Below are 27,978 nucleotides of genomic sequence, written 5' to 3' on the forward strand. Positions count from 1 at the left end.
TTTAAAGTGGACCCATAACCAAGTGACGCATAAAGCAAGCCTCTACCTTCCCTTTTCACTAGCTCCCTATTTTTTGTGTTATGTATCCACAGCCTTCCTGCCATGGATTGCCAAGAAAATGAGTACTGGGACCAATGGAGACAGTGTGTCACCTGCCAACTGTGTGGACCTGGACAAGAACTCTCTAAGGTAAGTACCTCTGATCAGGATACTTACTTCTGTCATATTCTAGGACTCAGCCTCACTACTGAGTGGGTCCACGATTAAGAGAGTCATTAACCTGTGGCTAATCCAGTTTAGCAGACAAAACATGGAATCCAAAGATTATGATAATAGCAGTGACAGTGCCAACAAAAAGTCCACTTGACAAGATCAGGGTCAGGGGAGGATTCCACGAGATAATGGCATATATCAAGAGCAAATATGGAATGCAGAGGCCTAAGAAGACTGTTTAGCATTAGGGAAATCTGTCAACTAAATTAGGGCCCACCCTCTTGGGATTCAGGAGCCAGATGTCAGGTCTGATCTGATACAAAGTTACTTCAGATCAGGTAGCAGAGGAAAGCCTCTCTAAGGAGGTGTCTTCTGGGGACAGAATATAGCTAGTACAGAATCCCAAGGTGGGAATGAACTAGTTATATACAAGGAAAAAGAAGAAGGTTAGTGCAGCTGATATAAAGTGAAATAGAGTGTGGTACACAATGAGGTTGTAGAGGAAGGTCTGGGCCAAACCATGTGGAGTCTTAAAATCTATGATGAGAAATTTTCATTTTTTCCCTAGCTACACCAGGTACCCTTTGGAGGGTTTTGATTAGAAAAGCGACATGATCTTATAAATAAAATAAAATACAGTTATTTAGCCCACCTTCCTATCTCTCTATTTCACATCTTCTTCAAGGTAGAAAAATTAGTCTATCGATCAAACTGCTGTTACCAAACTCTTAAAACATGACCCATGATGAAATGTACATTTGTGTATTTCAACACCACTAGAAAGCTCAGAGAAAACAAACGAGATGCAATGTTGTGTTCCTGCAAAAGCTTTATATATAAACAGATTGTACTTGTATAGCAGTCTGTACCTTGTAAAGGACTTTCATGTGCATTGTCTAATTTGGCTCTAAGTCCCACCAAGGAGGTATTAAGAACCCCATTTTAGATTAGGAAATTAAGACTCAGAGAGGATGCATGACTTTCCCAAAGTCAAAATGGCTCAGTAAAAATAAACATGAGCCAGATAAACAAGGGTTTGAGTCTCAGCTTTGTTATGAGGGAATTAGTTTATCTCTGACTCAATTAGGATGTGCTAAGTTAAAAGTAACATAAAGCAACAGTAACTTGAATGCTAAACACATTTATTTATGTAATGAAGTCTAGAGGTCAGGAGACTATGTTTGGTTGAGCAGATCAACAATGCTTTCAGGGACCCAGGCTCTTTTTATTCTTCATCTTCAGTATCTTGTTTTGTCTTCATGCTTGTGTCCTCTTTTGCCATAACTCGAAGCATCACATCTTCACAGCACAGTCAAAGTCAGGAAGAAGGGGCAGGGACAAAGTAGCTTGACTTTTATTAGGGAAGAATTATTTTCCTAGAAGCTCCTCAGAGTAGATTTCTCCTTTTATCTTATGGGTGCAAATTTGATGTTGTATCTCTAAACTGCAAGAAAGGCTAGGAAATGAATACCTGGCAAGTGGTAATGGGATTACCAAGATTAACTAAGGCCAACCAAGAATCAGTTCTTGAGACTGGTTACCTTGCAACTGAGAATGAAATCAATGTGCTATTAATAAATAAGAAAAAGGGCAATAACATTTAGATAAGCAGCTAACATCATCTGACACAGCCTTGTTTTTACAGTTACGTATATTTAGTTTTAAAATTTACTCATATGGATTGTAAACATTACTATAAATAAATCTTTACAGAAAATCAACAGTATTTCCTCAGGACATATTTCTAAAAGTGTTATTACTATGAAAATTTATGTACACTGTTTAGAAATTCTTGAAATATATTAGCAGATAACACTTCTGAATTTATTTTACTAATGTCCATTACAATTATAATTATTTTCAGTAGGGCATGGATTTCTTATATCCCAAAAGCCAAACCACACAAGAACAATGCATGTTTCTATCATCTATTAATTTTATACCTTCCTTTGTAATTTAAAATTACTAAATTATGAGAACTTTATATTATCTTACCTTTTTTTCTATTTGATGGGAAATTTTTTTTTGAGTTTTTTATCTATTTGCATTTTCAATTTTGTGAACTATTTCGGATTGTTTTACTCTTCATTGTTTATTGTTTCTTTTTTTATTGTGTTATATTAGGCACCATACAATACACCATTAGTTTTTTGTTATATGTAAACAAGATCCATTGTTTACATATAACACCCAGTGCTCCATGTAATATGTACCCTCCTTAATGCCCACCACTAGACTCATCCAACCCCCCCATCCCTCTCCTCTCTAAAATCCTTAGTTTGTTTCTCAGAGTCCACAGTATTGTGATTCATCTCCCCCTCCGATTCCCCCCTTCCCTTTTCCTTTCCTTCTCCTAATGTCCTCCATGTTATTCCTTAAGTTCCACAAGTGAAACCATATGTTAATTGACTTTCTCTGTTTATTACTTACTAGATTAAGGCACATCAGTAGACAGACAATAGGGCAGCATATGGAGTGTTTTTAAAATCTTTTATATAATATATAAGATTTTTAAAAATCAGAAATGGTTTCAAATATTGTCACATTTTATCAACATTTGTTGACAATTTCATCTATTCTCCCCTTAACATGTTAATTTGTTTGTATATATCAATAAATTCTAAATATTGAAATACCTTACATTTCTAGGATAAGCCCATTATGATTGTGATTTTGGGTTGCATGTCATTTTATGTTTTATAAATTAATATTTTATCTATAATAAATACATACATTTATAACACTATCAGTATCAAAATTTATGTAAGAATTGTGCTAGCTGGATTCTCATATCAGATAAATTAGATTTTAAACTAAAGACTAGTCAGAGATACAGAAGGACACTACATAATTCTTTTTTAAGATTTTATTTATTTACTTGACAGAGAGATGACAGGTAGGCAGAGAGGCAGGCAGAGGGAGAGGGGGAAGCAGGCTCCTCGCTATGCAGAGAGCCCACTGTGGGGCCTGATCCCAGGACCCTGAGACCCTGACCTGGGCAAAAGGCAGAGACTTAACCCACTGAGCCACCCAGGCACCCTGACACTACATAATTGTTAAGGGGACTATCCACCAAGAAGATCTAACAATTTGTTGGCTATCAGACACATGAAAAATTGTTCATCATCACTAGCCATCAGGGAGATTAATGTTAAAACCACATTGAGATACCACCTTACACCAGTTAGAATGGCCAAAATTAGCAAGACAGGAAACAACATGTGTTGGAGGGGATGTGGAGAAAGGGGAACCCTCTTACACTGCTGGTGGGAATGCAAGTTGGTGCAGCCACTTTGGAGAACAGTGTGGAGATTCCTCAAGAAATTAAAAATAGAGCTTTCCTATGACCCTGCAATTGCACTACTGGGTATTTACCCCAAAGATACAGAAGTAGTGAAAAGAAGGGCCATCTGTACCCGAATGTTTATAGCAGCAATGGCCACGGTCACCAAACTGTGGAAAGAACCAAGAAGCCCTTCAACGGACGAATGGATAAGGAAGATGTGGCCCATATACACTATGGAGTATTATGCCTCCATCAGAAAGGATGAATACCCAACTGTTGTAGCAACATGGATGGGACTGGAAGAGATTATGCTGAGTGAAATAAGTCAAGCAGAGAGAGTCAATTATCATAGGTTTCACTTATTTGTGGAGCATAACAAATAGCATGGAGGACAAGGGGAGATGGAGGAGAAGGGAGTTGAGGGAAATTGGAAGGGGAGGCGAACCATGAGAGACTATGGACTCTGAAAAACAATCTGAGGGTTTTGAAGGGGTGGGGGGTGGGAGGTTGGGGGAACCAGGTGGTGGGTATTGGAGAGGGCACAGATTGCATGGAGCACTGGGTGTGGTGCAAAAACAATGAATACTGTTACACTGAAAATAAATTAAAAAAGGAAAAAAAATCTTGCGATTGAGTTATATGAGGTCTTTATGTATTTTAGATGTTAACCTTTCTGGGCCTCACTTTCCTCATTTTGAAATGTGGAATAATAATGCCCCATCCTGTGGTGAGAATTAAATAAGATGAAAAGTATAAAACCGCTAACATACTCATAATCACTCAATAAATGGTGGAAATGAAAAAAAAAAGATCTAACAATTTGTAAATTTTTATGCCCCCAATATGGGAGCAGCCAATTACATAAGAAAACTGTTAATCAAGATAAAGAGTCATATTGATATGAGTACATTCATTAATAGTAGGAGATCTCAACACCCCACTATCAGTAATAGATCATCCAAGCAGAAAATCAGTAAAGAAACAAGAGCATTGAGAGACACATGGGACCAGATGGACCTCATAGATATATACAGAACATTCCACCCTAAAACAACAGAATGCTCATTCTTCTCGAGTGCACAAGGAACCTTCTCCAGAATAGACCACATACTGGGTCACCATCAGGGCTCAACCGATATCAAAAGACTGAGATTATTCCCTGCATATTCTCGGATCCCAATGCTTTGAAGCTGGAGCTCAACCACAAGGAAAAGTATGGAAGGAATTCAAACACCTGGAAGCTAAAGACCACCTTGCTTAAGAATGCTTGCATCAACCAGGAAATCAAAGAAGAACTTAAACAATTCATGGAAACCAATGAGAATGAAAACACTTCAGTTCAAAACCTATGGGATACAGCAAAGGTGGTCCTAAGGGGGAAATACATAGCCATCCAAGCCTCCCTCAAAAAAATGGAAAAATCCAGAATACACCAGCTGTCTTTACACCTTAAAGAACTGGAGAATCAACAACAAATTAAGCCAACTCCACACACAAGAAGGGAAATAATCAAGATTAGAGCAGAGATTGATGAGATAGAAACAGGAGATACAGTAGAATGCATCAATGAAACTAGAAGCTGTTTTTTTTTTTTCAAAGAATCAATAAGATCGAGAAACCATTGACCAAACTAATCCAAAAGAAAAGAAAGAAGATCCAAACTAATAAAGTTATGATTGAAAAGGGGGAGATCACAACTAAAACTGAGGAAATAGAAACAATCATCAGAAATTATTATCAACAGTTACATGCCAATAAGTTAAGCAATTGAGAAGAAATGGATGCATTCCTGGAAAACTATAAACTTCCAAAACTAAACCAGGAAGAAATTCACAACCTCAACAGACCAATATCTAGTAACTAGATTGAAGCAGTGAACAAAAAACCTCCCATAAAACAGAAGCCTGAGACCTGACAGATTCCCTGGGGAATTCTACCAAACTTTCAAAGAAGAAATAATACCTATTCTCCTGAAACTCTTTAAAAAAATTGAAGCAGAAGGAAATCTTCCAGACTCGTTTTATGAAGCCAGCATTACCCTGATACCCAAACCAGGTAAAGACCCCACCAGAAAAGGAGAATTTCAGACCAATATCCCTGATGAATATGGATGCTAAGATTCTCAACAAGATCATAGCTAATAGGATCCAACAGTACATTAAAACGATTATCCACCAGGACCAGGTGGGATTTATCCATGGATTGCAATGGTGGTTCAACATTTGCATAACAATCAATGTGATAGAACAAATCAATAAGAAAAGAGAGAAGAATCACATGATCCTCTTAATTGACGAAAAAAAAAAAGCGTTTGACAAAATCCAGCATCTGTTCCTGATTAAAATGCTTCAAAGTATAGGGATAGAGGGAGCGTTCCTCAACTTCATGAGATCTATCTATGAAAAATCCACAGCAAATATCATCCTCAATGGAAAAAGGCTGACAGCCTTCCCTTTGACATAGGAACACGACAAGGATGCCCACTCTCACCACTCTTGTTCAACATAGTATTAGAAGTCCTAGCAACAGCAATCAGACAACAAAGAGAAATAAAAGATATCCAAATTGGCAAGGAAGAAGTCAAACTTTCTCTCTTTGCAGATGACATGATACTTTATATGGAAAACCCGAGAGACTCCACCCCCAAACTACTAGAACTCATACAGCAATTCAGTAATGTGGCAGGATGCATAGTCAATGTACAGAAATCAGTGGTTTTCTTATACACTAACAATGAAAATACAGAAAGGCAAATTAGAGAATTAATTCCATTTACTATAGCACCAAGAACCATAAGATACCTGGGAATAAACCTAACCGAAGAGGTAAAGGATCTGTACTTGAGGAACTACAGGACACTCATGAAAGTAATTGAAGAAGACACAAAAAGATGGAAGACTATTCCATGCTCTTGGATTGGAAGAATAAGCATTGTTAAAATGTCTCTACTGCCTAGAGCAATCTATGCTTTATTGCCATTCCGATCAAAATTCCACCAGTATTTTTCAAAGAGCTGGAGCAAACAATCCTAAAATTTGTATGGAATCAGAAGAGACCCCGAATTGCTAAGGAAATGTTGAAAAAGAAAAACAAAACTGAGGGGCATTACGTTACCTGATTTCAAGCTTTACTACAAAGCTGTGATCACCAAGACAGCATGGTACTGGCATAAATACAGACAACACATAGCCCAGTGGAAAAGAGCAGACAGCCCAGATATAGACCTTCAACTCTATAGTCAAATAATCTTCGATAAAGCAAGAAAAATATACAGTGGAAAAAATTCTCTTCAATAAATGGTGCTGGGAAAATTGGACAGCTATGTGTAGAGAATGAAACTCGACCACTCTCTTACACCATACACAAAGATAAACTCAAAATGGATAGAAGACCTCAATGTGAGGCAGGAATCCATCAGAATCCTAGAGGAGGCCACAGCAACTTCTTTCAAAATATGTCTCCAAAAGCAAAGGAAACATACTCTCTTGTTCATTACAGCTTTGTAATACAGTTTGAAGTCAAGAATTGTAATGTCTCCCACATTGGTTTTCTTTTTTTAAAAGATTATTTTGACTATTCAGAATCCTTTCTGGTTCTATACAAATTTTAGGATTCATGTTCTAGCTCTGTGAAAAATGCTAATGTTATTTTGATAGGGATTGCATAGAATTTGTAGATTGCTTTGGGAAGTATGGGCATTTTAAGAATATTTGTTCTTCCAATCCATGGTCATGAAATGCTTTCCATTTCTTTGTTTCTACCTCAATTTTTTTCATATGTGTTCTATAGTTTTCAGACTACAGTCTTTTACCTCTTTGGCTGGGTTTATCCCTAGGTATCCTATGGGTTTTGGTACAAATGTAAATGGGATCAATTCCTTGATTTCTCTTTCTGTTGCTTCATTATTGGTATAGAAATGCAACACACCTCTGTGCATTGATTTTATATCTGGCAACTTTGCTAAATTCCTGTATCAGTTCTAGCAAAATTTTGGTGGAGTCTTTTGGGTTTTCTACATAGAATATCTTGTCATCTTGAAGAGAGCAATTTTGGTTTCTTTGATGGTTTAGATGCATTTTATTCGTTTAAGTTGCTGATTGCAGAGGATAGGACTTCCAGTACTATGTCAACCAGCAGTGGTGGGAGCGGATGTCCCTGTATTGTTCCTGACCTTATAGGAAAAGCTCTCAGTTTTTCCTTTTGTATATGGCTTTTATGATGTTGAGCTATGTTGCCTCCACCCCTACTTTGTGGAGGGTTTTTATCAAGAAAGGATGCTGTATTTTGTCAAATGCATGTTCTGCATCTATTGAGAGGATCATTTGGTTGCTATTCTTTCTTATATTGATGTGGTGTATCGCTTTGATTTTTAGGGGATATTGAATAACCCTGCCATCCTGGAATAAAGACCATCTATCCTTTTAATTATTATCATTATGTTATGTTAGTCACCATACAGTTTGTCATTAGTTTCTGACGTAGTGTTCCAAGATTCATTGTTTATATATAACACCCAGTGCTCCATGCAATAGGTGCCCTCTTTAATACCCATCACTGGGCCAACATACCCCCACCCCACCTTCTCCTCTGAAACCCTGTTTGTTCCATGGAGACCACAGTCTCTCATGGTTTGTCTCCCCCTCCGATTCTATCCCCCCTTCATTTTTCCCTTCCTTCTCATAATGTCTTCCATACTATTCTTTATGTTCCTTAAGTAAGGAAACCTTATAATAATACAGTTTGTATTTCTCTGCTTGGCTTATTTCACTTAGCATAATCTCCTCCAGTCCCATCCATGTTGATGCAAAAATTGGGTATTCATCATTTCTGATCAGTGAGTAATGTTCCACTGTATATATGGACCACATCTTTATCCATTCATCTGTTGAAGGGCATCTTGGTGCTTTCCACAGTTTGGCTATTATGGACTTTGCTGCTATAAGTATTGGGGTACATGTGGCCCTTCTTTTCACTACACATGTATCTGTGGGGTTAATACCCAGTAGTGCAATTGCTGGGTCATAGGGTAGCTCTATTTGTAATTTTTGAGGAATCTCCACACTGTTTCCCAAAGTGGCTGCACCAACTTTCATTCCCACCAGTAGTGTAAGAGGGTTCCCTTTCTCCACAGCCTCTCCAACATTTGTTATTTCCTGCCTTGTTAATCTTTGCCATTCTAACTAGTGTGAGGTGTTATTGCAATGTAGTTTTGACTTGAATTTCCTTGGTGGCCAATGATGAAGGACATTTCTTCATGTGTCTGTTAGCCATTTGTATGTCTTCATTGGAGAAGTGTCTGCTCATGTCTTCTGCCCATATTTTGACTTACTTGTTTTATGGGTGTTGAGTTTAAGAAGTTCTTTATAGATCTTGGATATCAGACCTTTGTGTGTAGTTTCATTTGCAAATATCTTCTCCCATTCCATAAGTTGCTTCTTTGTTTTGATAACTGTTTCCTTTGCTCTGTAGAAGCTTTCGATCTTGATGAAGTCCCAGAAGTTCATTTTCACTTTTTTTTTCTTTTGTCTTTGGAGATGTGTCTTGAAAGAAGTTGCTGTGGCTGATGTTGAAGAGATTACTGCCTATGTTCTCCTCTAGGATTTTGATGGATTCCTGTCTCACATTGAGGTCTTTCATCCATTTTGAGTTTATCTGTGTGTATGGTGTAAGAGAATGGTCAAGTTTCATTCTTCTGTACATAGCTGTCCAATTTACCAGCACCATTTATTGAAGAGACTGTATTTTTTCCACTGGATATTTTTTTCTGCTTTGTTGAAGATTATTTGACCATACAGTTGAGGGTCCATATCTGTGCTCTCTACTCTGTTACATTAGTCTATGTGTCTGTTTTTGTGCCAGTACCATGCTACTTTGGTGATCACAACATTGTAATTAAGCTTGAAATCAGGCAATATGATGCCACCAGCTTTGTTTTTCTTTCTCAACATTTCCTTGGTGATTCGGGGTCATTTCTGGTTCCATAGAAATTTTAGATTGTTTTTTTCCAACACTTTGAAAAATGCCATTGGTATTTTGATTGGGATGATGGTGAAAGTATATATTGCTCTGGGCAGCATAGACATTTTAACAATGTTTTTTCTTCTGATCTATGAGCGTGGAATTTTTTTCCCATCTTTTGGTGTCTTCTTCAATTTCTTTCATGAGTGTTCTATACTTCCTTGAGTATAGATCATTTACCTCTTTGTTTGGGTTTATTCTAAGCTATCTTATGGCTTTTGGTGCTGTTGTCAATGGAATCAATTCTCTAATTTCCCTTTCTACAGTTTCATTGTTAGTGTATAAGAAAGGAAATGATTTCTGTGCATTGATTTTGTATCCTGCCACATTACTGAATGGCTATATGAGTTCTAGTAATTTGGGGATGGAGTGTTTTGGGTTTTCCAGATAAAGTATCATGTCATATGTGAAGAGAGAGAGTTTGAATTCTTTTTTGCCAATTTGAATACTTTTTTTTTTTTTTTGTCTGAATGTTGTTGCTAGGACTTCTTGTACTATGTTGAACAATAGGGACAAGGGTAAATACCTTTTGTCTTGGTGAATATTCCTTTTAATATACTCTTGGATTCCATTAGCTAGCATCTCATTGAGAATTTTTGCATCAAGTTTTATCAGGGATAATTGTCTATAATTCTTCTTTTTAGTGGAGTCTTTGGTTTGGGGACCAAGGTAATGCAGGCTTCATAGAATAAGTTTGGAATTTTCCTTCCATTTTGATTTTTTGGGACAAGTTGAGAAGAATAGATATTAACTCTTCTTTAAGGGCTTGTTAAGGTTCCCCCTTGGAAGCCATCAGGCCCTGGACTCTCCTTTGTTGGAAGATTTTTTTTTTTATTCAATTTCTTTTATGTGTCTGTTCAGATTTTCTATTTCTTCCTCATTCAGTTTTTGTAGTTTATATGTTTCTAAGAATTTATTGATTTCTTCCAGATTGTGTAATTTTTTCACATACAACTGGTAATAATATTCTCTTATAATTGTTTGTATTTTTGTGGCATTGTTTGTGATGTCTCCTCTTTCATTCATGCTTTTATTTATTTCAATCCTTTGTCTTTTCATTTTGATAAGTCTGGCTAGAGGTTTATCAGTCTTGTTAATTCTTTCAAAGAAGCAGCTCCTAGTTTTCTTGGTCCACTCTACTATTTTATGGTTTTGTATATCATTGATTTCTGTTCTAATCTTTATTATTTCCCTTCTCCTGCTGGCATTAGGCTTTATTTGCTATTCCTTTTCCAACTCCTTTAGGTGTAATGTTACACTGCATATTTGAGACTTTTCTTGCTTCTTGAGAAGGGCCTGTATTGCCATATACTCCCCAATTAGGACTGCCTTTGCTGCATCCCTGAGGTTCTGAAATGTCGTGTTTTCATTTTCCGTTGCTTTCATGGTTTTTTAAAAAATTCTTCTTTAATTTCCTTGTTAACCCACTTGTTCTTTAGCGGGGTGATCTTTAACCTCCATGTATTTGTGGTTGTTCCAAATATTTTCTTGTGGTTGACTTCAAATTTCATAGCATTCTGGTCTGAAAATATGTGTAGTATGATCTCAGTCTTTTTGTAGAGGTTTAAGCCTAATTTGTGACCTTGTAATTGTTCTATTCTGGAGAATATTCCGTGCACACTCAAAAAGAGTGTATATCCTGCTGCTTTCAGATGAAATGCTCTGAATCTATCTGTTAAGTCCATCTGGTTCAGTGTATCATTCAAGGCCCTTGTTTCCTTGTTGATCTTCTGCATAGATGATCTATCCATTGATGTGAGTAAAGTGGTAAAGTCCCCTACTATTACTGTATCATTATCAATCAGTTTCTTCAAGTTATTTTTTTTATTAATTGATTTATATATTTGGCTGTTCTCAAGTTAGCAGCATAAATATTTAAAACTGTTGGATGTTCTTGCTGAATGGACCCCTTTACTATAATATAGTGCCCTTTTTCATCTCTCATTATGGTGTTTGTTTGAAAATCTAGTTTGTCTGGTATGAGTATGGCTACTCCAGCTTTCTTTTGATGTTCATTAGCATGATAAATGATTCTCTACCCCCTCACTTTCAAACTGGAGGTGTCTTTGTGTCTAAAATGAGTCTCTGGTATGTGGCATATCAATGGGTCTTGAGGATTTTATTTTTGTTTTTGTTTTAATTCATTCTTATACCTTATGCCCTTTGGAGTATTTATTCCATTTGCATTCAGAGTAATTATTGACAAATATGAGCTTAGTGCCAGTATATTACCTGTAATGTCTCCATTTCTGTCTAGACTGTGTTGCTTTTGGTCTCTCTTTCTCAGTCTAATGGTCCCCTTTAATATTTATTGCAGAACTGGTTTAGTGTTCATGAACTTATTTAGCTTTTACTTATCTGAGAAACTATATCTCTTCTTCTATATTGAATGACAGACTTGCTGGATAAAAAATTCTTTGCTGCATATTTTTCCTTGTAGCATGTTGAATATTTCCTTCCACTCCCTTCTGGCCTGCCAAGTTTCAAGAGACAGGTCCACTGCTACCTTATGTGTCTACACTTGTAGGTTAAGGACATTTTTTTTTCTCATGACATCAAGTAATAAAGATGTAATATATGTTAGCTAACACAACAAATAATTTAAAAAAATCCTTTCCCTAGCTGCTTTCATAATTCTCTTTTACCCTTGTATTTTACAAGTTTCACTGTGCTATGTCTTGGTGTTGACTTGCTTTTATTGATTTTGAGGTAAGTTCTCTATGCTTCTTAGATTTGAATGCATATTTCCTTCCCCAGATTTGGGAAGTTCTCAGTTATAATTTGTGTCAAATAAACTTTATGTCCATTTTTCTCTTCTCTTCTTCTTCTGGGGTTCCTATGATATGGATATTATGTTCCTTTATGGACTCACTGAGTTCCCCAAGGCTACATGCATGATCTAGTAATTTTCTTTCCCTCTTATTTTCAGCTTCATTATTTTCCATAATTTCATCTAGCTATTTATTTATCTATGTATATCACCAAATCTCTCTTCTGTTTCTTCAGTTCTTGTTGGGACTGGATACTGGGAACAGTATCCAGTTTTTCATCTCAGTTGTAGCATTTTTTATGGCAACCTAATTTTAATTCTTTTATATCTGTAGCAAGGGTTTCTCTGGTGTCTTCTGTGCTTTTTCAAGTCCAGCTAGTAGTCTTATGACTGCTGCTTTAAATTATTGTTCAGATATATTGCTTTTATCTGCTTTGAGAAAGTCTTTAGTTGTGATTTCTTCCTCACCTTTCTTTTAGGGAGAATTTCCTGCATCTTTTCATTTTGGGTAAGCTACTGTCTTTTGCGTGTTTTATAAGTGTGTTATCTTTCCTACACCTGAGAGTAATGCTATATTAAAAAGGGGTCATACACTGTCCAGGGCCTGACACTTTAGGAAGTGTTTCTCATGTATGCTATGTGTACTTTGTTGTTGAGTTTTGTCTGCTCTTTCCCACTGGTCCAACCCTGTAGAGTTCCTCCTTACTTGTGGTGGGGAGTGTTTGGACCTTTAACTAGGTGTATTTGGATTTGTTTCTTCAAATAAGCCTGGAAAAAAGGGGAAAAAAATCTGATTAAAAAAAGAAAAAGAAATAATAGGAATAAGAACAAATAAAAGCAATCAGAAAACTATAAGCCTGATTCCAAAAAAAAAAAAAAAAAAAAAAAAAAAAAATTCTGACCCCCCCCCCCCCCCAAAGAGAAAAGGAAGGAAAAAAAAAAAAAAAACCCTATGAGCCTGATTCTAAAGAATAGGAAAAAACTAAGAAGTAAATCCTGGTCCTATTTCCACCAGAATTGCTGCTGACACCTTGAAGCACCCTATGATCAATAGACCTTGTGCATGCGTGGTACTCCCTATGCTGGTCTTCTGGGGGAGAGGCCCCATGCACTGGATCAGAATCAAACATGTCCCAATACATATGCATTCGCTAGGTACAGGGGGCAGGTTTTGGTATAAGCCGGTCTCACCTCCTCTTGGGGCCACTGTGTTGCACTCTGAAGTCTGACTCTGTTTTTTTTTTAAAGATTTTATTTATTTATTTGACAGAGAGAGATCACAGGTAGGCAGAGAGAGGAGGAAGCAGGCTCCCTGCGGAGCAGAGAGCCAGATGTGGGGCTCGATCCCAGGACCCTGGGATCATGACCTGAGCCGAAGGCAGAGGCTTTAACCCACTGAGTCACCCAGGTGCCCCTGACTCTGTTGTTTTTGAGAGGAAAAATGGCTCCACCCCACTCTCTTGTCCCTGTCAGGAAGACCTTACAAAGTAGCAGGGGCCCTCAGCCCACCCAACACCACAGTTCTCCTGCATTTTATCTTTGCTGCTTGACGAATTCAAAACTCCAAATCTTAGAGGAGCTGGCACTGCTTGGGCCTATCCCCATCCTTTAGCATGGAGCCTCACCCTGCTGTATCTGGTGTCCTTTGTCCCAGAAAAACAGTCCTTTGCCTGTGCAGTGCATGGAATCTATGCTGTAGCACAATGAAATGCAGCAACCAGGTTAGCCACCCTCTGCATGTGCCTCTGTCTCATATTGATGAAAGGCCCTTTGCTGGCACCTGAAGTGTCTTTTGTCCTTAGAGAAGCAAAATACCCTCTTCCAAATGTACTCCAAGAAGGGGAACATTCTCTCCCAGTGTGACCCAGGATATTCCTACACCACATTATATGCTCCTAGGCTAGCTCCCTCCTCCCCAGAAGTGCATGTCATAGTTGCACTCTGGTGAAAGTCATGTTCTTCCAAAACCTCGGAGTTTGAGCTCCATACACTATTTGCAAAAATCCTGCAACACTCAGTACCCTTCACTCTCCAGTCCTTGGTCCAAAGAGGTTTTCTTCTTGGGTGAACCTAATGCTACATTCTTTCAACCCTCTCTCTTTCTCTCTTTTTTCTCTCTCCATGGAAATCATTCCCTCCTTTCTACAGCACCACAGTTTTTCTCTCCTCAAATTCACTTCCATGCACTTGGCACTTTGCCAGGTTATCTCTCTCCAAACATGAATATCCTTCTCCCATTCGTCAGGTTAATTTAATGGATGTTCTAAGTGATATGACTTCAGTACAGCTGTCTTCAAGGGATGAGGAAAAGCCCAGGGTCCCCCTACTTCTCTGTCATGTTAACTGCTCCCCCCTTTTCTTTGTTTCTTATAGATTTGTTGTTGTTGTTGTTCATGGTCTATTTTATATGGCATCAATACAGACACCCCAGGGCTCTTTTTGTTACTATTTGTAAGGAATATGTTTTTCATCCTTTTACTTTCAATCATTTGTGTCTTTGAATCTTGTACGCAGCATATGGGTGCGTCATGCATGTATATTTTTGTTGTTATTGTTGTTGTTTATCCAGTCTGCCAATCTCTGCTTTTGGAGCATTTAGAACATTGATAGTAAGAGAAATACTTAAAAGAGAGAGAGACAGAGAGAGAGAGAGAGATTGTTAAGGGAGTACTTCTTACATCTTATTTGTCTTATGTATGGTTTATACCATTTTTGACCCTCATTTCCTACATTATTACCATTTTTGCTAGTTGATTTTTTTGCAATGAGTTTTATTAATTTCCTTTTCATTCCTTTTATATATATTTTAGTTGCTTTCTTTTTGTTACCATGCAGATTCCCTTTAACATCCTAAATTAATGTAGTTTGAATTGAGACCAAGTTAACTTCAATAGCATACAAAACCTCTAATTTATACAGCTTGGTCTCACTTCTCTTTATGTTATTATTTTCACTTTTTTATATTTTATTTATTTATTTGACAGAGAGAGAAGGAGATCACAAGTGGGCAGAGAGGCAAGCAGGGGGTGGGGAGCAGGCTCCCCACTGAGCAGAGAGCCCAATGCCGGCCTTGATCCCAGGACCCTGAGATCATGACCTGAGCCAAAGGCAGAGGCGTAACCCACTGAGCTACCCAGGCGCCCTTCACTTTTGTCTTAACTATGTGCCAATATCATAGATTTATAATTATTGCATTTTCTTTTAAATAGTATAGGAAATAAAAGGTGGAGTGGAAAACTTAAAATGCAATAATGATGCCTTTTATATTTGTTCATGTATTTACCTTTACCAAAGATATTTATCACTCTGTGTGGCTTTAAGCGACTATCCAGCATCCTTTAATTTTTTTTTCTTAAAAATTTTATTTATTTATTTGACAGAAAGAGAGATCACAAGTAGGCAGAGAAGCAGGCAGAGAGAGAGAGGGAAGCAGGCTCCCCACTGAGCAGAGAGCCCAATGCGGGGCTTGATCCCAGGACCCTGAGACCACGACCTAAGTGGAAGACAGAGGCTTAACCCACTGAGCCACCCAGGAGCCCCCAGCACCCTTTAATTCTAATCTAAAGAATTCCCTTTAGCATTTCTTGCAGTACAGGTCTGTTAATATTAAACTGCCTCAGCTTTTGTTTATATAGAAATGTTTTAATTTCTCCTTCATTTTTGAAGAATTTTTTTTTCCTGGATAAAGAATAATATGTTAGTAGTCTTTTTCTTTCGATACTTAAATATGTCATCTTATTGCCTTCCAGCCTCCATATTTTTTAGGAAAAATATGATCTCTTGTACTTGACAAGTTGTTTCTCTATTGTTATGTCAAGGTTTTTTCTTTGTCTTTGGCTCTGTATATCTTATGTGTAATATGTCTTATTATGGGTCTCTGAATTTTCCTATTAAAGTTCATTGAGCATTATAGATGTGTTTATTAATGTCTTTCATCACATTTCGTAAAATTTTAGCCATTATTTCTTCAAATATGGTTTCTGCTTGTTTATTTCTCTCCTTTCCTTCTGGGAATCCCCATTGTTTGTTACTCCACTTTTTGGTGTCTCTTAGGTTTTGTTTACTCTCTTCATTCCTTTTTTTATTTCTGTTCCTCAGACTTCATAATTTCAACTGTCCTCAAGTTTGCTTATTCATTTTTCTACCTGCTGAGAGCTGCTGTTGAACACTTATAATGCATTTTTATTCCAATTGGTTTATTTTCAGATCCAGGATTTCTGTTTGGTTTCTTTTTTATAATTTTTATATTACCATTTTGTTTAAACACTTCTTTCTAATTTCCTTATTTCATGATTTTTTAATATATTTAAGATTTAGTCTTCTAGTCTTTGTCTAATAAGTCCAATGTCTGGACTTCCTCAGAAACTATCAATTTTATTTGTTTCTTTAAATGAACCATACATCCCTATTTCTTTATATGCTTTGTCACCTTTTTGTTCAAAACTAACCTTTTTTTTAATTATAATGTGGTGTTAACCAGTTTTTTTTTCTTCTTCACATTTATTTTATTTTTTTTTAATGAATTTATTGAAAGCTTATTGGGTCACTTATTTAGGTGTTTTTCCAAACTCTTTTTTCAGACACTGTATTCTTTGCCATATGTTGTCATGTAATCTGTATTCATTTAGATCATAGTTAGTTAATATTTTTATTTATTTATTTATTTATTTATTTATTTATTTATTTAAGAAGGAGTGCATACAGGAAGGAGGGGCAGGGGGAGAGGGAGAAGCAGACTCCTTGCTGAGCATGGATTCCCTATGTAGGGCTGGATTCCAGGAGCCCAAGATCATAACCTGAGCTGAAGGCAGAAACTTAGCAGACTTAGCCACCCAGATGCCCCAATAATATTTTGATAGTGATTTCCTTGAGTGTTAGAAGTTAAGCAAAATAAACAAAAAATAAACAAAAACACACCTTTCCCAGTCTTTGCAGATTGGGTTTGTGCTGAAGCATTCCTTAGCCAAAATTGCACTTAACCTGTGGATCAGCCTGATGTGGAAGCTTTGGGTCTTCTCCTTTTATAAGCATTTCTCATGCCCTAGGAATGCATGTGCCTTTCTAAATTCCCCCATATATATGGGTGCTTCTGAATGTTTCCATTTCACAACACATTTATCATTTATCCCACATTTCTTTCGTCTTTCTAACCCTTCCAAGATTAGGATGTCTATTGTGTTTATTTGCTTATCATTTCTTGCCTAGGAATCTGTTGTTCATTAGTTTGCTTTGCAATCTTTTTTTTAAATGCATACCCCTTTCCCAGTCTGAATTCTGTATTGAATGAAACAGAGGTGAACACTTTGTACCAGTCTTTCAGGTAGCCAACAGACAGGTTAGAACAGTCAAACATAATAATTTTGAATAAGTTTTGCTCAATTCACTCTGGAACTAGGGATGAAGTCCACCCACTAAGAACACAGGCTGTTGCCACTTTAAGATTGCCTCCACTTTAGAACTGGTGCTGCTCAGGAGAGGGGTGTAGTAAGGGCAAACAAAAATGGCATAAAATTTTCCTTTCATTTTCAAGTCGTCTTTTTCTTGGTTCAGCATTTGCTTAATTGCTGTAAACCTTTGTTTCCCAGAGTCCTGAAATATTTATTGTGACAATATCTGCATACTTTTTGTAAAGAATTATTTATTTATTTGAGAGAGAGAGAAAGGGAGAGAGAGAGAGAACACGGGCCAGGGGAGGGGCAGAGGGAGAGGGAGAGGAACCCTCAGGCAGACACTCTGCTGAGCATGGAGCCTGATGTTGGGCTCAGTCCTGGGACCTTGAGATAATGACATGAACTGAAATAAGGAGCTGAATGCTCAACTGACTGAGCCACCTAAGTGTCCCTCTGCCTGTTTTTCTGTGTTACTATGAGGAAATGAAAGCTTGGAGCTGCCACCTTCTCCATTTTCCTGATGTCCTTTCATTTTTAATATATTGAATTCAGCATTTCTCTGGGTGTTCCTGTGTTCCAGAAAATCTCAGTATAAATAAAATTAAAGCATTTTTAAATATAAAATAAGTATAAAGAAAAAAACAGGCAGTTTTCTTGGGGGCAGGCCTAAGGGAGGCAAACATCACTTTATCCATATTCCATTAGCTAGAAATTAGGTACATGAATCCACCTAACTACAGTGGGGTTAGAGAATGTTGGCTAATGGTATTCTCAGGAAGAATGGAGACTTAGTTTGGCAATCAGCCTACTTCTGCCATAACTAGCAAATAGTTAATATCCCTTAATAATTAGAGTTGTATTTTTGAAAGAGATATGATGTATCAGGCAGGTGCCTTATACCTGAGTTAGAATATCAGAGCTGGAAGAATATTTAGAGACTATCTACTTCAGCCTCTTCAAATGTTGGGGCTTCTGATCTTTAGAAATAGAGAGGGACTGGCTAGAGTCACACTGAGTCAATATTAGACCCAAGGCAAGAACCAGCTAGATCACTCATCTCTCCTCTATATCACTGGCATTCAAACATTTTTTAACCATTACCAAGAGTAAGGAAAACATTTTTTGTCACATTCTAACACATACTTGCATATATTTTATCTCTAAAAGTTTTGTAAGATGATATTGTGGTATTGGTAGTGATTACAGCTGTTTGTCAAATATTTCCAACTCCTTACCCTCTAGAACATTGTGGAATTGCACTTTCTTTTACTTGTGTAGTTACTAATGGTCAGATGGTATGTGTGGTCAAAGACATGTGAGCGAAGTGAAATGGATCATTTCTGGAAGAAAATAAGAGCCAGTGGCAATTCACAATGTTCTCTTTTCCCTGATGTTCCAATCATGGCAACACAAAGATAAGCCTCTGTTACCTTGTGTAGCCCAATGAGAATAATGTAAAGCATAGCTCCTACTAGACCTCTGGTAGGCTAATAGGGTGATTGAGAAATAAACTTTTGTTCCTTCAAGGCATTGAGATTTGGAATTCACTTTTTGCCAGTGTCAGGTTTGGCCATCAAACCCAGAGAATGGCGAATGAAAAGATTTCTCCAGACACCTTAGTAGGAGAAAGAAGAGGCCTGAGGACAAGACTCTCTAGTGGCAAAAGACCTTTTGCCAAGCTTTGTCTCCACTTTTATTGGGATCTTAGCAATATATGAGGTGCAAGTGCAAAGTGAGGAAGAAAGTGTAACTTTAATGGTCAGGATATTAATATATGGGGCAGTGTGTGATAAGCGCAAGAAGGCAAGGAGTCTGTGAAGTATGTGACCACAACAGGTGCCTTTTTTTTTCTTCAAAACTTAAACATTTACTCCCTAGATTAGAACCTTGAGCCTCAGTAAGAATTTGGCCATTTTCAGCCAAGAAACTTCAAAGGATGCGGTGTTCTGGGCACTCCTCCTTTGCTTTTCAATTAGTCTCATCCAGGGAGGCATATACAAGTCAGATTTTATCTATCCAAGCACTGTAAATTCCCACATGCCATATTATAACCTAGCCTATGTTGACTGATATTTAGCATTAGCATATGCACACTGATATTTTATATCATTATTTTGTTTTGTTTTTCAATTTTAATGCTGATCTCAAACTAGTAAACTGATTTTGTGACTCATAAATGTATTGCAACTTGCAGTCTGTAAAGCACTACTGTATACGATGTCCATTTGTCCCATAGCTGATCCTCTCTCTAAGTTTCTATAGAGCTGTGTTAGTGATACCTGTCTCTCTGCAGGATTGTGGCTATGGAGAAGGTGGAGATGCATACTGCACAGCCTGCCCTCCCCGTAGATTCAAAAGCAGCTGGGGCCACCATAGATGTCAGACTTGCATCACCTGTGCTGTCATTAATCGCATCCAGAAGGCCAACTGCACAGCTACCTCTAATGCTGTCTGTGGAGACTGTCTGCCTAGGTGAGCCTGCTCTGGAGACCAAGATTTTTCTGGACCTTTTCTATTCCTTGGAGGTCTTTTTAATCCTTACCTCTCAAAGTCTAGTTGAAATATTCTAACTGTCCATATCATGATGAGCTCAAAGTCCCATGAGAGAGAAGCAGTGTCTTCCCATGATCCCCTTACGAAGTGCCTAGCACATGGTCAGCCACAGATGAATACTTAACAATTTTTTCATCATGCTGGCATGCTTAAGCCAAGGCCCAAGATTCAAGGTAAATCTCACTGTAGACCTAAATGAGATCATGAAGCAATTGATTTCAAAGCACTGCTCCCCTCTCTTATAAGATTAATTCTGCTTCTTAGCTATTGGGTCGGGTGAATGAGGGAGGAGGTAGAACATGTGGGACTCTGATTCAGAATCAGATATTGAGGCAGAGCATTCATGAGGGTTGGAGGTGGGTACCGGCTTCCAGGACGGCAAGACTTTTAGAAGTTGCTTATGGTCTCAGTAAGGACCAGCCTACATGCATTGTTTATTTTATTACTTTGCCATTCCTTATTGCTCTGACCATAGGTTCTACCGAAAGACACGCATTGGAGGACTGCAGGACCAAGAGTGCATTCCATGCACAAAGCAGACACCCACCTCTGAGGTTCAGTGTGTGTATCCAGTTCTCTTCTCCTGTTTTCCTCCAACTCATTGGGTGGTAGCAAGATAGGGTAGTAAAGACTTCCCTACCCCCTTGTACTCCTTCCCGTAGAGCAGATTGGCAAGAGAAGCAGTTAGATTTGAATTCTTATTTTGTAATGCAGTGTCTGCATAACCCTCTTTACATCATCTGAAAAGAATGTAAGTCATGATAATCACCATTCTTCATACCTTTATGGGATGGCTGTCTAGGTCTAATGAATTAATAGATTTAGAAAGCACTTTATAAATTATACTATTTGTACACTTACAGATGATAATGATGATGTAATATGAGGTTTAAAAGAGTCTCTATTGCTTAGGAATAGAGAAGCCTGAATGAAGTACTAGGATCTAGTCTATGCCCATACCACCATCCATTTTTCTATCTATCATTTTTCTCTATTTATCATATATAGATAGATAGATAAATAGATAGATATACTCAATCCTTATAATTATTGATATGTTTATATTATGAAATATTTCAAATATGTAGATGCTGCCCAGAGCAATCTATACTTTCAATGCTATCTTGATCAAAATACCACTGGCATTTTTCAAAGTGCTGGAACAAACAATTCTAAAATTTGTATATAGAAATATTTAGAATGAAAAAATATATATAAAAATCATTAGTTGCAGGTGCCTGGGTGGCTCAGTTGGTTAAACATCTGCCTTTGGCTCAGGTCATGATCCTGGAGTCCTGGGATGGAGTCCCATGTCAGGCTCTCTGCTCAGCAGGGAGTCTACTTCTCCCTCTGCATCTACCTTCTGCTCGTGCTTTCTCTCTCTCTCTCCCAAAAATAAAGAAATAAAATCTTAAAAAAGGTTAATTGCACAACATCCAAAATTAATAAATTTTAACATTTTGCATATTTATTTTAGGTTTTCTTAGTGTGGAGATTCCTCAAGAAATTAAAAATAGAGCTTCTCTATGACCCTGCCATTGCACTACTGGGTATTTACCCCAAAGATACAGATGTAGTGAAAAGAAGGGCCATCTCTACCCCAATGTTTAGAGCAGCAATGGCCACGGTCGCCAAACTGTGGAAAGAACCAAGATGCCCTTCAACAGACGAATGGATAAGGAAGATGTGGTCCATATACACACACTATGGAGTATTATGCCTCCATCAGAAAGGATGAATACCCAACTTTTGTAGCAACATGGACGGGACTGGAAGAGATTATGCTGAGTGAAATAAGTCAAGCAGAGAGAGTCAATTATCATATGGTTTCACTTTTTTGTGGATCATAACAAATAGCATGGAGGACAAGGGGAGTTAGAGAGGAGAAGGGAGTTGAGGAAAATTGGAAGGGGAGGCGAAACATGAGAGACTATAGACTCTGAAAAACAATCTGAGGGTTTTCTTAAAAAGAACAAAGATTCCACAGATTTAATAGAATTTATTTTTTTCTAAAGATTTTGTTTGTTTATCTGAGAGAGAGAGAGAGAGAGCATGAAGGAGGGGCAGAGGGAGAGGGAGAAGCAGACTCCCCTCTGAGAAGGGAGTTGGGACGTTGGGATTGTGACCTGAGGATGTTGGGATTGTGACCTGAGCCAAAGGCAGATACTTAAGTGACTGAGCCACCCAGGCATCCCTATAGAATTTCCTTTTTGATCCTCTCTGAATTTAATTCTCTCTCTATTCCCCAAGAGGCAACCTCTGTCATAAAATTGTATGCATCCTTTTGGTAGGCTATGCTATAGTAACAAACCCTTAACTTAATACAAAAGTTTATTTTTCACTATATGAAGACATTCCTCCATCTTGTGACTATACCATCTAGACCCTGTGGCTCCTAAGTTGATGGAACAGGGAAGATATGGAAGAAACATAGTGGTTCTTAATTACTTCAGTCTGCAAGGGACACACATTGCTTTCACTCATGGTCCATTGGCCAGAAGTACTCTGATGGCCTAACTACAAAGTCTATAGGAAATACAGGGAAGCATGTGGATAATTGGTGAGCACTATGATTCTGCCAAACCCTCCACCCATGTTTTAATACTTGTATTTTTGTTACATAATTTCATATTTGATATTTTATATAAATTATTTCAAGTTATATCCTCACTTTCCCCAATTTTCTTTTTCCCTTCTGGATTATTTATATTGATCCATACAGGTCTTTTATTTTAAATTATATAATAATATTATGTCATTACATGTTTATTTATGCTGTATCTACTGATGGACATTTTAATTTGTTTCTAGTTTTCTAGGTTATATAACTAGATATGACATGGAAAGACCATAAAATATGTTTGTGTTTGAATAATTTATTAACTTATACTTTACCAACAGTATTTGCAAGTTCTTCTATTTCGTTTTTTATATTTTTGCCTTCTCTATGAAGAATTAAAACCAGCTTAGCAGCCCTAACTGAGGGGGGGTCCTAGGAAGAGGACAATAACTTACAGAAGGTCAGGCCCAGTGTCAGGGTGACTATTAACTGCCCATGGTGAATGACATCCCCCATTTTCTTATCTCACAGGTGCCTTCCAGTTGAGCTTAGTGAAGGCAGATATACCCACAGTGCCCCCTCAGGAGGCCACACTTGTTGCACTGATGAGCAGTCTGCTTGTGGTGTTTTCCCTGGCCTTCCTGGGGCTCTTCTTCTTCTACTGCAAGCAGTTCTTCAACAGACATTGCCAGCATGGTAAGGGTAGCTACTTCACATATCACACGAATCAGGAGCAAGGCTCTGATTAACAGAAGGGAGGAATTTTCTGGGGTTGAGAGTTAATGGGCCTTCCCTACAGTGCTGAAAAACCTCAGGGGTGGACTATCTGTGGGTAGCAATAGAAAGCATGGGACTTCAGAAACTACTGAGGCCAACCCTGCAAATATATGGAACTTGATTCATTAAGGTAAAGGGGTTCATAAAGGAGCACAACATCATGAGAAAACCCTTAGGGAAGAAATGTGGATACCTAGGTTCTAAATCAACCTATGCATTACTATGCAACTTTGGACACGTTGTCTAGCTTCTTTGGGTCTTTTCATCCCTAATCTTTAAAATGAGAGTTGGTGTTGGATTAGTTGGTTTCTAAGTTCTTTTCCAATTCTTCATTCCTACTTATAGGTATAGATTCTGGAGCTTATCAGGAATAGAAGATGAATGGCTGGTTTTGAGACATGACTGTAATAAAAGTGGGTGAGGTCTTGGGCAACTGTTATCAGTATAGTTATATCTCAAATGTGGTAGCTGAGAATCCAGTTTCCAGAGGAGCTAGTGGACCCAGACATTTATCCCCAGACAATACTGACACCCAAAGAGGTCTGACCCAGCCCATAGGAGATTGCCATGGAAATTGCCAATTGAAGGTCATAAAGTCAGAAGTACCATTGTGATCTGCTTTCAGACAGCTCTAGCCATTATCCAAAAATGTGGGACAGAAAGTCCAGGTCAATGAAAGCAAAGATGGGAAGAGATGGGATGCTGGGCTGGCCAGGAATAGGCAAAAGGTTAGAACAAGAGCCCAGAGTATTAAGGTTCTGTGCAGCTTTCATGTCATTGAGAGAACTGAGAGCTAGGCAGAGACACCTAAACAGGAATCCAGACTAATGAATAGAGTTTGTTTAGTAAGAAATGGGGAGGATAAAGTTTCTTAGATATACTGGTGCTCAGATTCCTCCTCAGCCCACTGGATACTGGGCCCAAAATAGTATCACTTTTTTAACTTCTCTCTATGTGGGAAGATCTCTTTATATAGACCTCCTTGGGTAACTTTGGTTTTAGGAAATGCCAGGTAATCTATAGAAGGCCTAGCATATAGGTTTAGCTTAAGCAATGGTGAATCTAGCATTTCATGGACTGCAGAGATGCAAAGGGAATACTGTTATCCCTTTATCAACCCTCTCAAACTCTGTTTCTTTCTCCTCTACTATTTGGTGGATCTTGGAAAATTGTGGTTCAGGGTGGACCTTTCTGACTTTGGAGACAGTTTCTCAAATAAGAGAGCTGTTGCCCAGTCCCTGGGCATGGGCCTGAAACATAGGCAGTGAAGAATTTGGGCTCCACACCCCAGAAAGATGAAGATGAGGCAACATCTGAGAGTTGCTTATGTCCCTCCTCTTGCCTCAGGAAAGGAGAAGTGGGTAACCCTTCTCTGCTCCTCCCCTGTCTTCAAGATAATAATTAAGTAGCCTTCCCTGAGGATATGAGGGCAAGTATTTCCCTCAGAGTCTCCACAGGAGAAAGAGGATAAAACTAAATTTATTTATTTATTTATTTATTTATTTATTTATTTATTTTCATTTGGAGAGGGTGTTTATCAGGAGTCACTGACTAATATGCATACTGGAGTCATATAGGAGAATCATTGTGTGAATTAGATCCAATATATTACATAATAGAGAGGAGTAGGGACTATGGCAAATGAAAGAGTTAGTTCATTTTTTGCCCAAAGGCGAATCTGCTACTCAACTCCAAGTGGTTCGTTCGTTCATTCATTCTTTCTTTCTTTCTTCTTCTTTCTTTGTCTCTTTCTTCCTTTCTTCCTTTATTTCTTTCTTCTTTCTCTTTATTTTACAATGGGGGAATGTTCAATGTTTTGAGATTTTCTGCATTTTCAGAGGAATACAGAAATCCAAATTTCTGTATGTTAGTTTTAAGCTCTGATGATGAATTCTAGTAATAAAATACATGCATATATACTGAATGACTAAATGAATAAATAAATAGATAAACAAACAAACAAATAAATAAAACAACCACAATGCAGAGAGTCAAACAAATACACACCCCATGGACTCTCAGTTTATAACCTGATGCTGTATTAGACTTATGCGTGAAGCATGTACTCCTTTTCTGTCACTGCCATAACAAATTAACATAAATTTAATGGCTTAAAACACTTATTTATTATCTCACCATTTCCATGGATCAGAAGTTTTGTGGACTTAGCTGGATCTCTACTTAGGGTCTTACAAGGCCAAAATAAATCTGTTTGCAGGACTGTGTTCCTTTCAGGAAACTGGAGGAGAGAATCCATTTCCTTGTTCATTCAGAAAGATGGAGTAATTCAATTACTTGCAGTTATAGGAATGAGGTCCCATTTCCATGCTGTCTGTCAGTTGAGGGCTATTTCTAGTTTCTAGAGTCCACCTAGACTCTATAAAGCCATTGTTTGGCTTATGACCCTTATTCATTTTCAAAACTAGTAATGATGGATCAAGTCCTTTTCATGTCACATCTCTCTGATGCTCTCTCTGATTCTTCTGCTTTTAAGAGCACATATAATGACATTGGGGCCACCTGCGTAATACAAGACAATATCACTATTTTAAGATCCATAATCTTAGTTCCATCTGCAGTGTGACTCTTGACATATGACATAACATAACACATAGGCATAACACTAAGGGATGAAAGTCATGGGAAAAAAGGGTCAAAGTCCTGCTGCCCTCAAAGAATTTCTCATTCTCTGGAGAAATTGACTCTTTTTCCTGATACACCACTAGGTAGCCTCAATTTGATACCCCAGTGTAAATGTGTTTCCCAATTGTATTACCTCAGCCTAGTGCTAGGTACTTTGATCTCCAGGGAGGGGAAGGGGAGCACTACTACCCAGGCCCTGCCCATCTTGTATACCAGACAAGGTCCTCTACTGAAAGGATCTCCTACCTTTGTGTGACCCAGTGGCTTTCTGCTTCAAGTTGCAGGAGGTTCACTGCAATTTGAGGCTGTTGAGGCAGCAGAAGAAGAATCTCTCTTCACCATGCCACCTGGACAGGAGACCAGTCCTGAGTCTCCCCTGAGTGAAAGCATCCGTGAGACCCAGCCACTTAACCCCATCCTGGATGATGACTGCAGCTCAACTTGTGGCTTCCCCACACAGGAGTCTTTTACCATGGCCTCCTGTGCCTCAGAGAGCCACTCCCACTGGGTCCACACCCCGATCGAATGCACAGAGCTTGATCTACAAAAGTTTTCTAGTTCATCCTCCTATACTGGAGCTGAGAACTTGTGGGGGGACAGAGCTGAAAACTCTGAAGACAGACTGGAGTTCAAGATGCCATTTAAAGTCTCCAGCCCTTAGCTCTAGTGAGGTGAGCTGGAAAGGTGGGACAGAAAGACCAGAAACTGGGGACCATCCACAAGGAATTTTCCTCTGGAATATTGTTCAGTAGGGCTAGGGGTAGAGGAAGAGCAAGCTAGAAACACTGGAGGGGCAAAAGTGGCTACGCTAATCTTTGGAGTCTGTCAGCTAAATATCACATTTCTGGGCCTACAATGGTCAAGGAGGTAGCCAGGTTGACATGGTGCTGGTCTTTCTATCCTGGGTTTTTACAAGCTCTCTTGACCTCATTGTCTTAATATTCATATTCCATTATCTCCACTCATGTCTAGAAGCACCATGACACAATGGAAAAATAAGTAAGCCTTGCCATCTGGCATCCCTATATTTGAAATCTACCTCTATTCCTTAATAGCTCTGTGAACCTTGTGTATATCTCTTTACCTCACTGTACCCCAGGTCGTTAAACTATAAAAAGTAGAGAGCACTACTTACCCCATAAGATCATGTGGGATGTTGAGTAAGAAATGTATGTGCAAGCATCTTTTATAGTGTCTGAGACATTCGAACTGTTTAAATCTTGTTAATTTTCTTTCCTTCCCCAACCCTAGTTCAATTTGTATACCCTTCCATATTGACTACACTTATCTGATCTAACACCCTTTTGTGGTAAGCAGGTCAGAGTTTGTTAGCCTCATTTTATAGAGATAGAAACTGAGACAGAGAGGGAAAGTGATTTGCTCAAAGTCATGGAGCAAATCAGTGCTTGAATTAAGCTAGAGCCCAGCTGGAGGCTCCATTCCAGAGTTTGTCTAACCATGAATGTTCCATAGCCAATGTTACTTTCTCGGAGGCTTAATTAGTATGAGGTAATATGAGGCAGGAGAGCAGGTAGATTATTACTTTTCAACTAACCAACTACATTTTAAAACCCTTTTCCATATTTCTGCAGGTAAGATATTGTCTAGGCCCTCTAATGTCTCCCCCTCCCCTATATCTACTTAAGAAAATGTGAATAAAATGTAGGTGAAATCTAACACTGCTATCAAACAAGTCAGCTTATTTATTTTCAGGGTTATCTAGTCCAACTTCCCTTCCAAGTCCTCCAATCCATGTTTGATTTCATTT

At 38.2% G+C, this 27,978-nt stretch overlaps 1 protein-coding gene across 3 annotated transcripts; it reads left to right on the forward strand.

Moving 5' to 3' along the window:
• The first annotated feature begins 102 nt into the window (after window positions 1-102).
• EDA2R (ectodysplasin A2 receptor) lies at window positions 103-26,871 on the forward strand. Of its 3 annotated transcripts, XM_032846913.1 has the most exons (7): window positions 103-189; window positions 19,971-20,149; window positions 20,706-20,791; window positions 23,322-23,486; window positions 24,106-24,107; window positions 26,263-26,317; window positions 26,489-26,871. In XM_032846913.1, the coding sequence occupies exons 1-7, from the start codon at window positions 103-105 to the stop codon at window positions 26,869-26,871; spliced, it is 957 nt and encodes a 318-aa protein (XP_032702804.1). The 3 variants fall into 3 exon arrangements, with proteins under 3 accessions (XP_032702804.1, XP_032702805.1, XP_032702806.1); XM_032846914.1 differs by lacking the exons at window positions 24,106-24,107; window positions 26,263-26,317; XM_032846915.1 differs by lacking the exons at window positions 24,106-24,107; window positions 26,263-26,317 and having other exon boundaries at window positions 26,495-26,871.
• The last annotated feature ends 1,107 nt before the right edge of the window (window positions 26,872-27,978 follow it).

This window comes from Lontra canadensis, unplaced genomic scaffold (assembly GCF_010015895.1).
Source record: "Lontra canadensis isolate GAN:19392208 unplaced genomic scaffold, GSC_riverotter_1.0 scaffold183, whole genome shotgun sequence".
Classification (NCBI taxonomy): Eukaryota; Metazoa; Chordata; class Mammalia; order Carnivora; family Mustelidae; genus Lontra; species Lontra canadensis.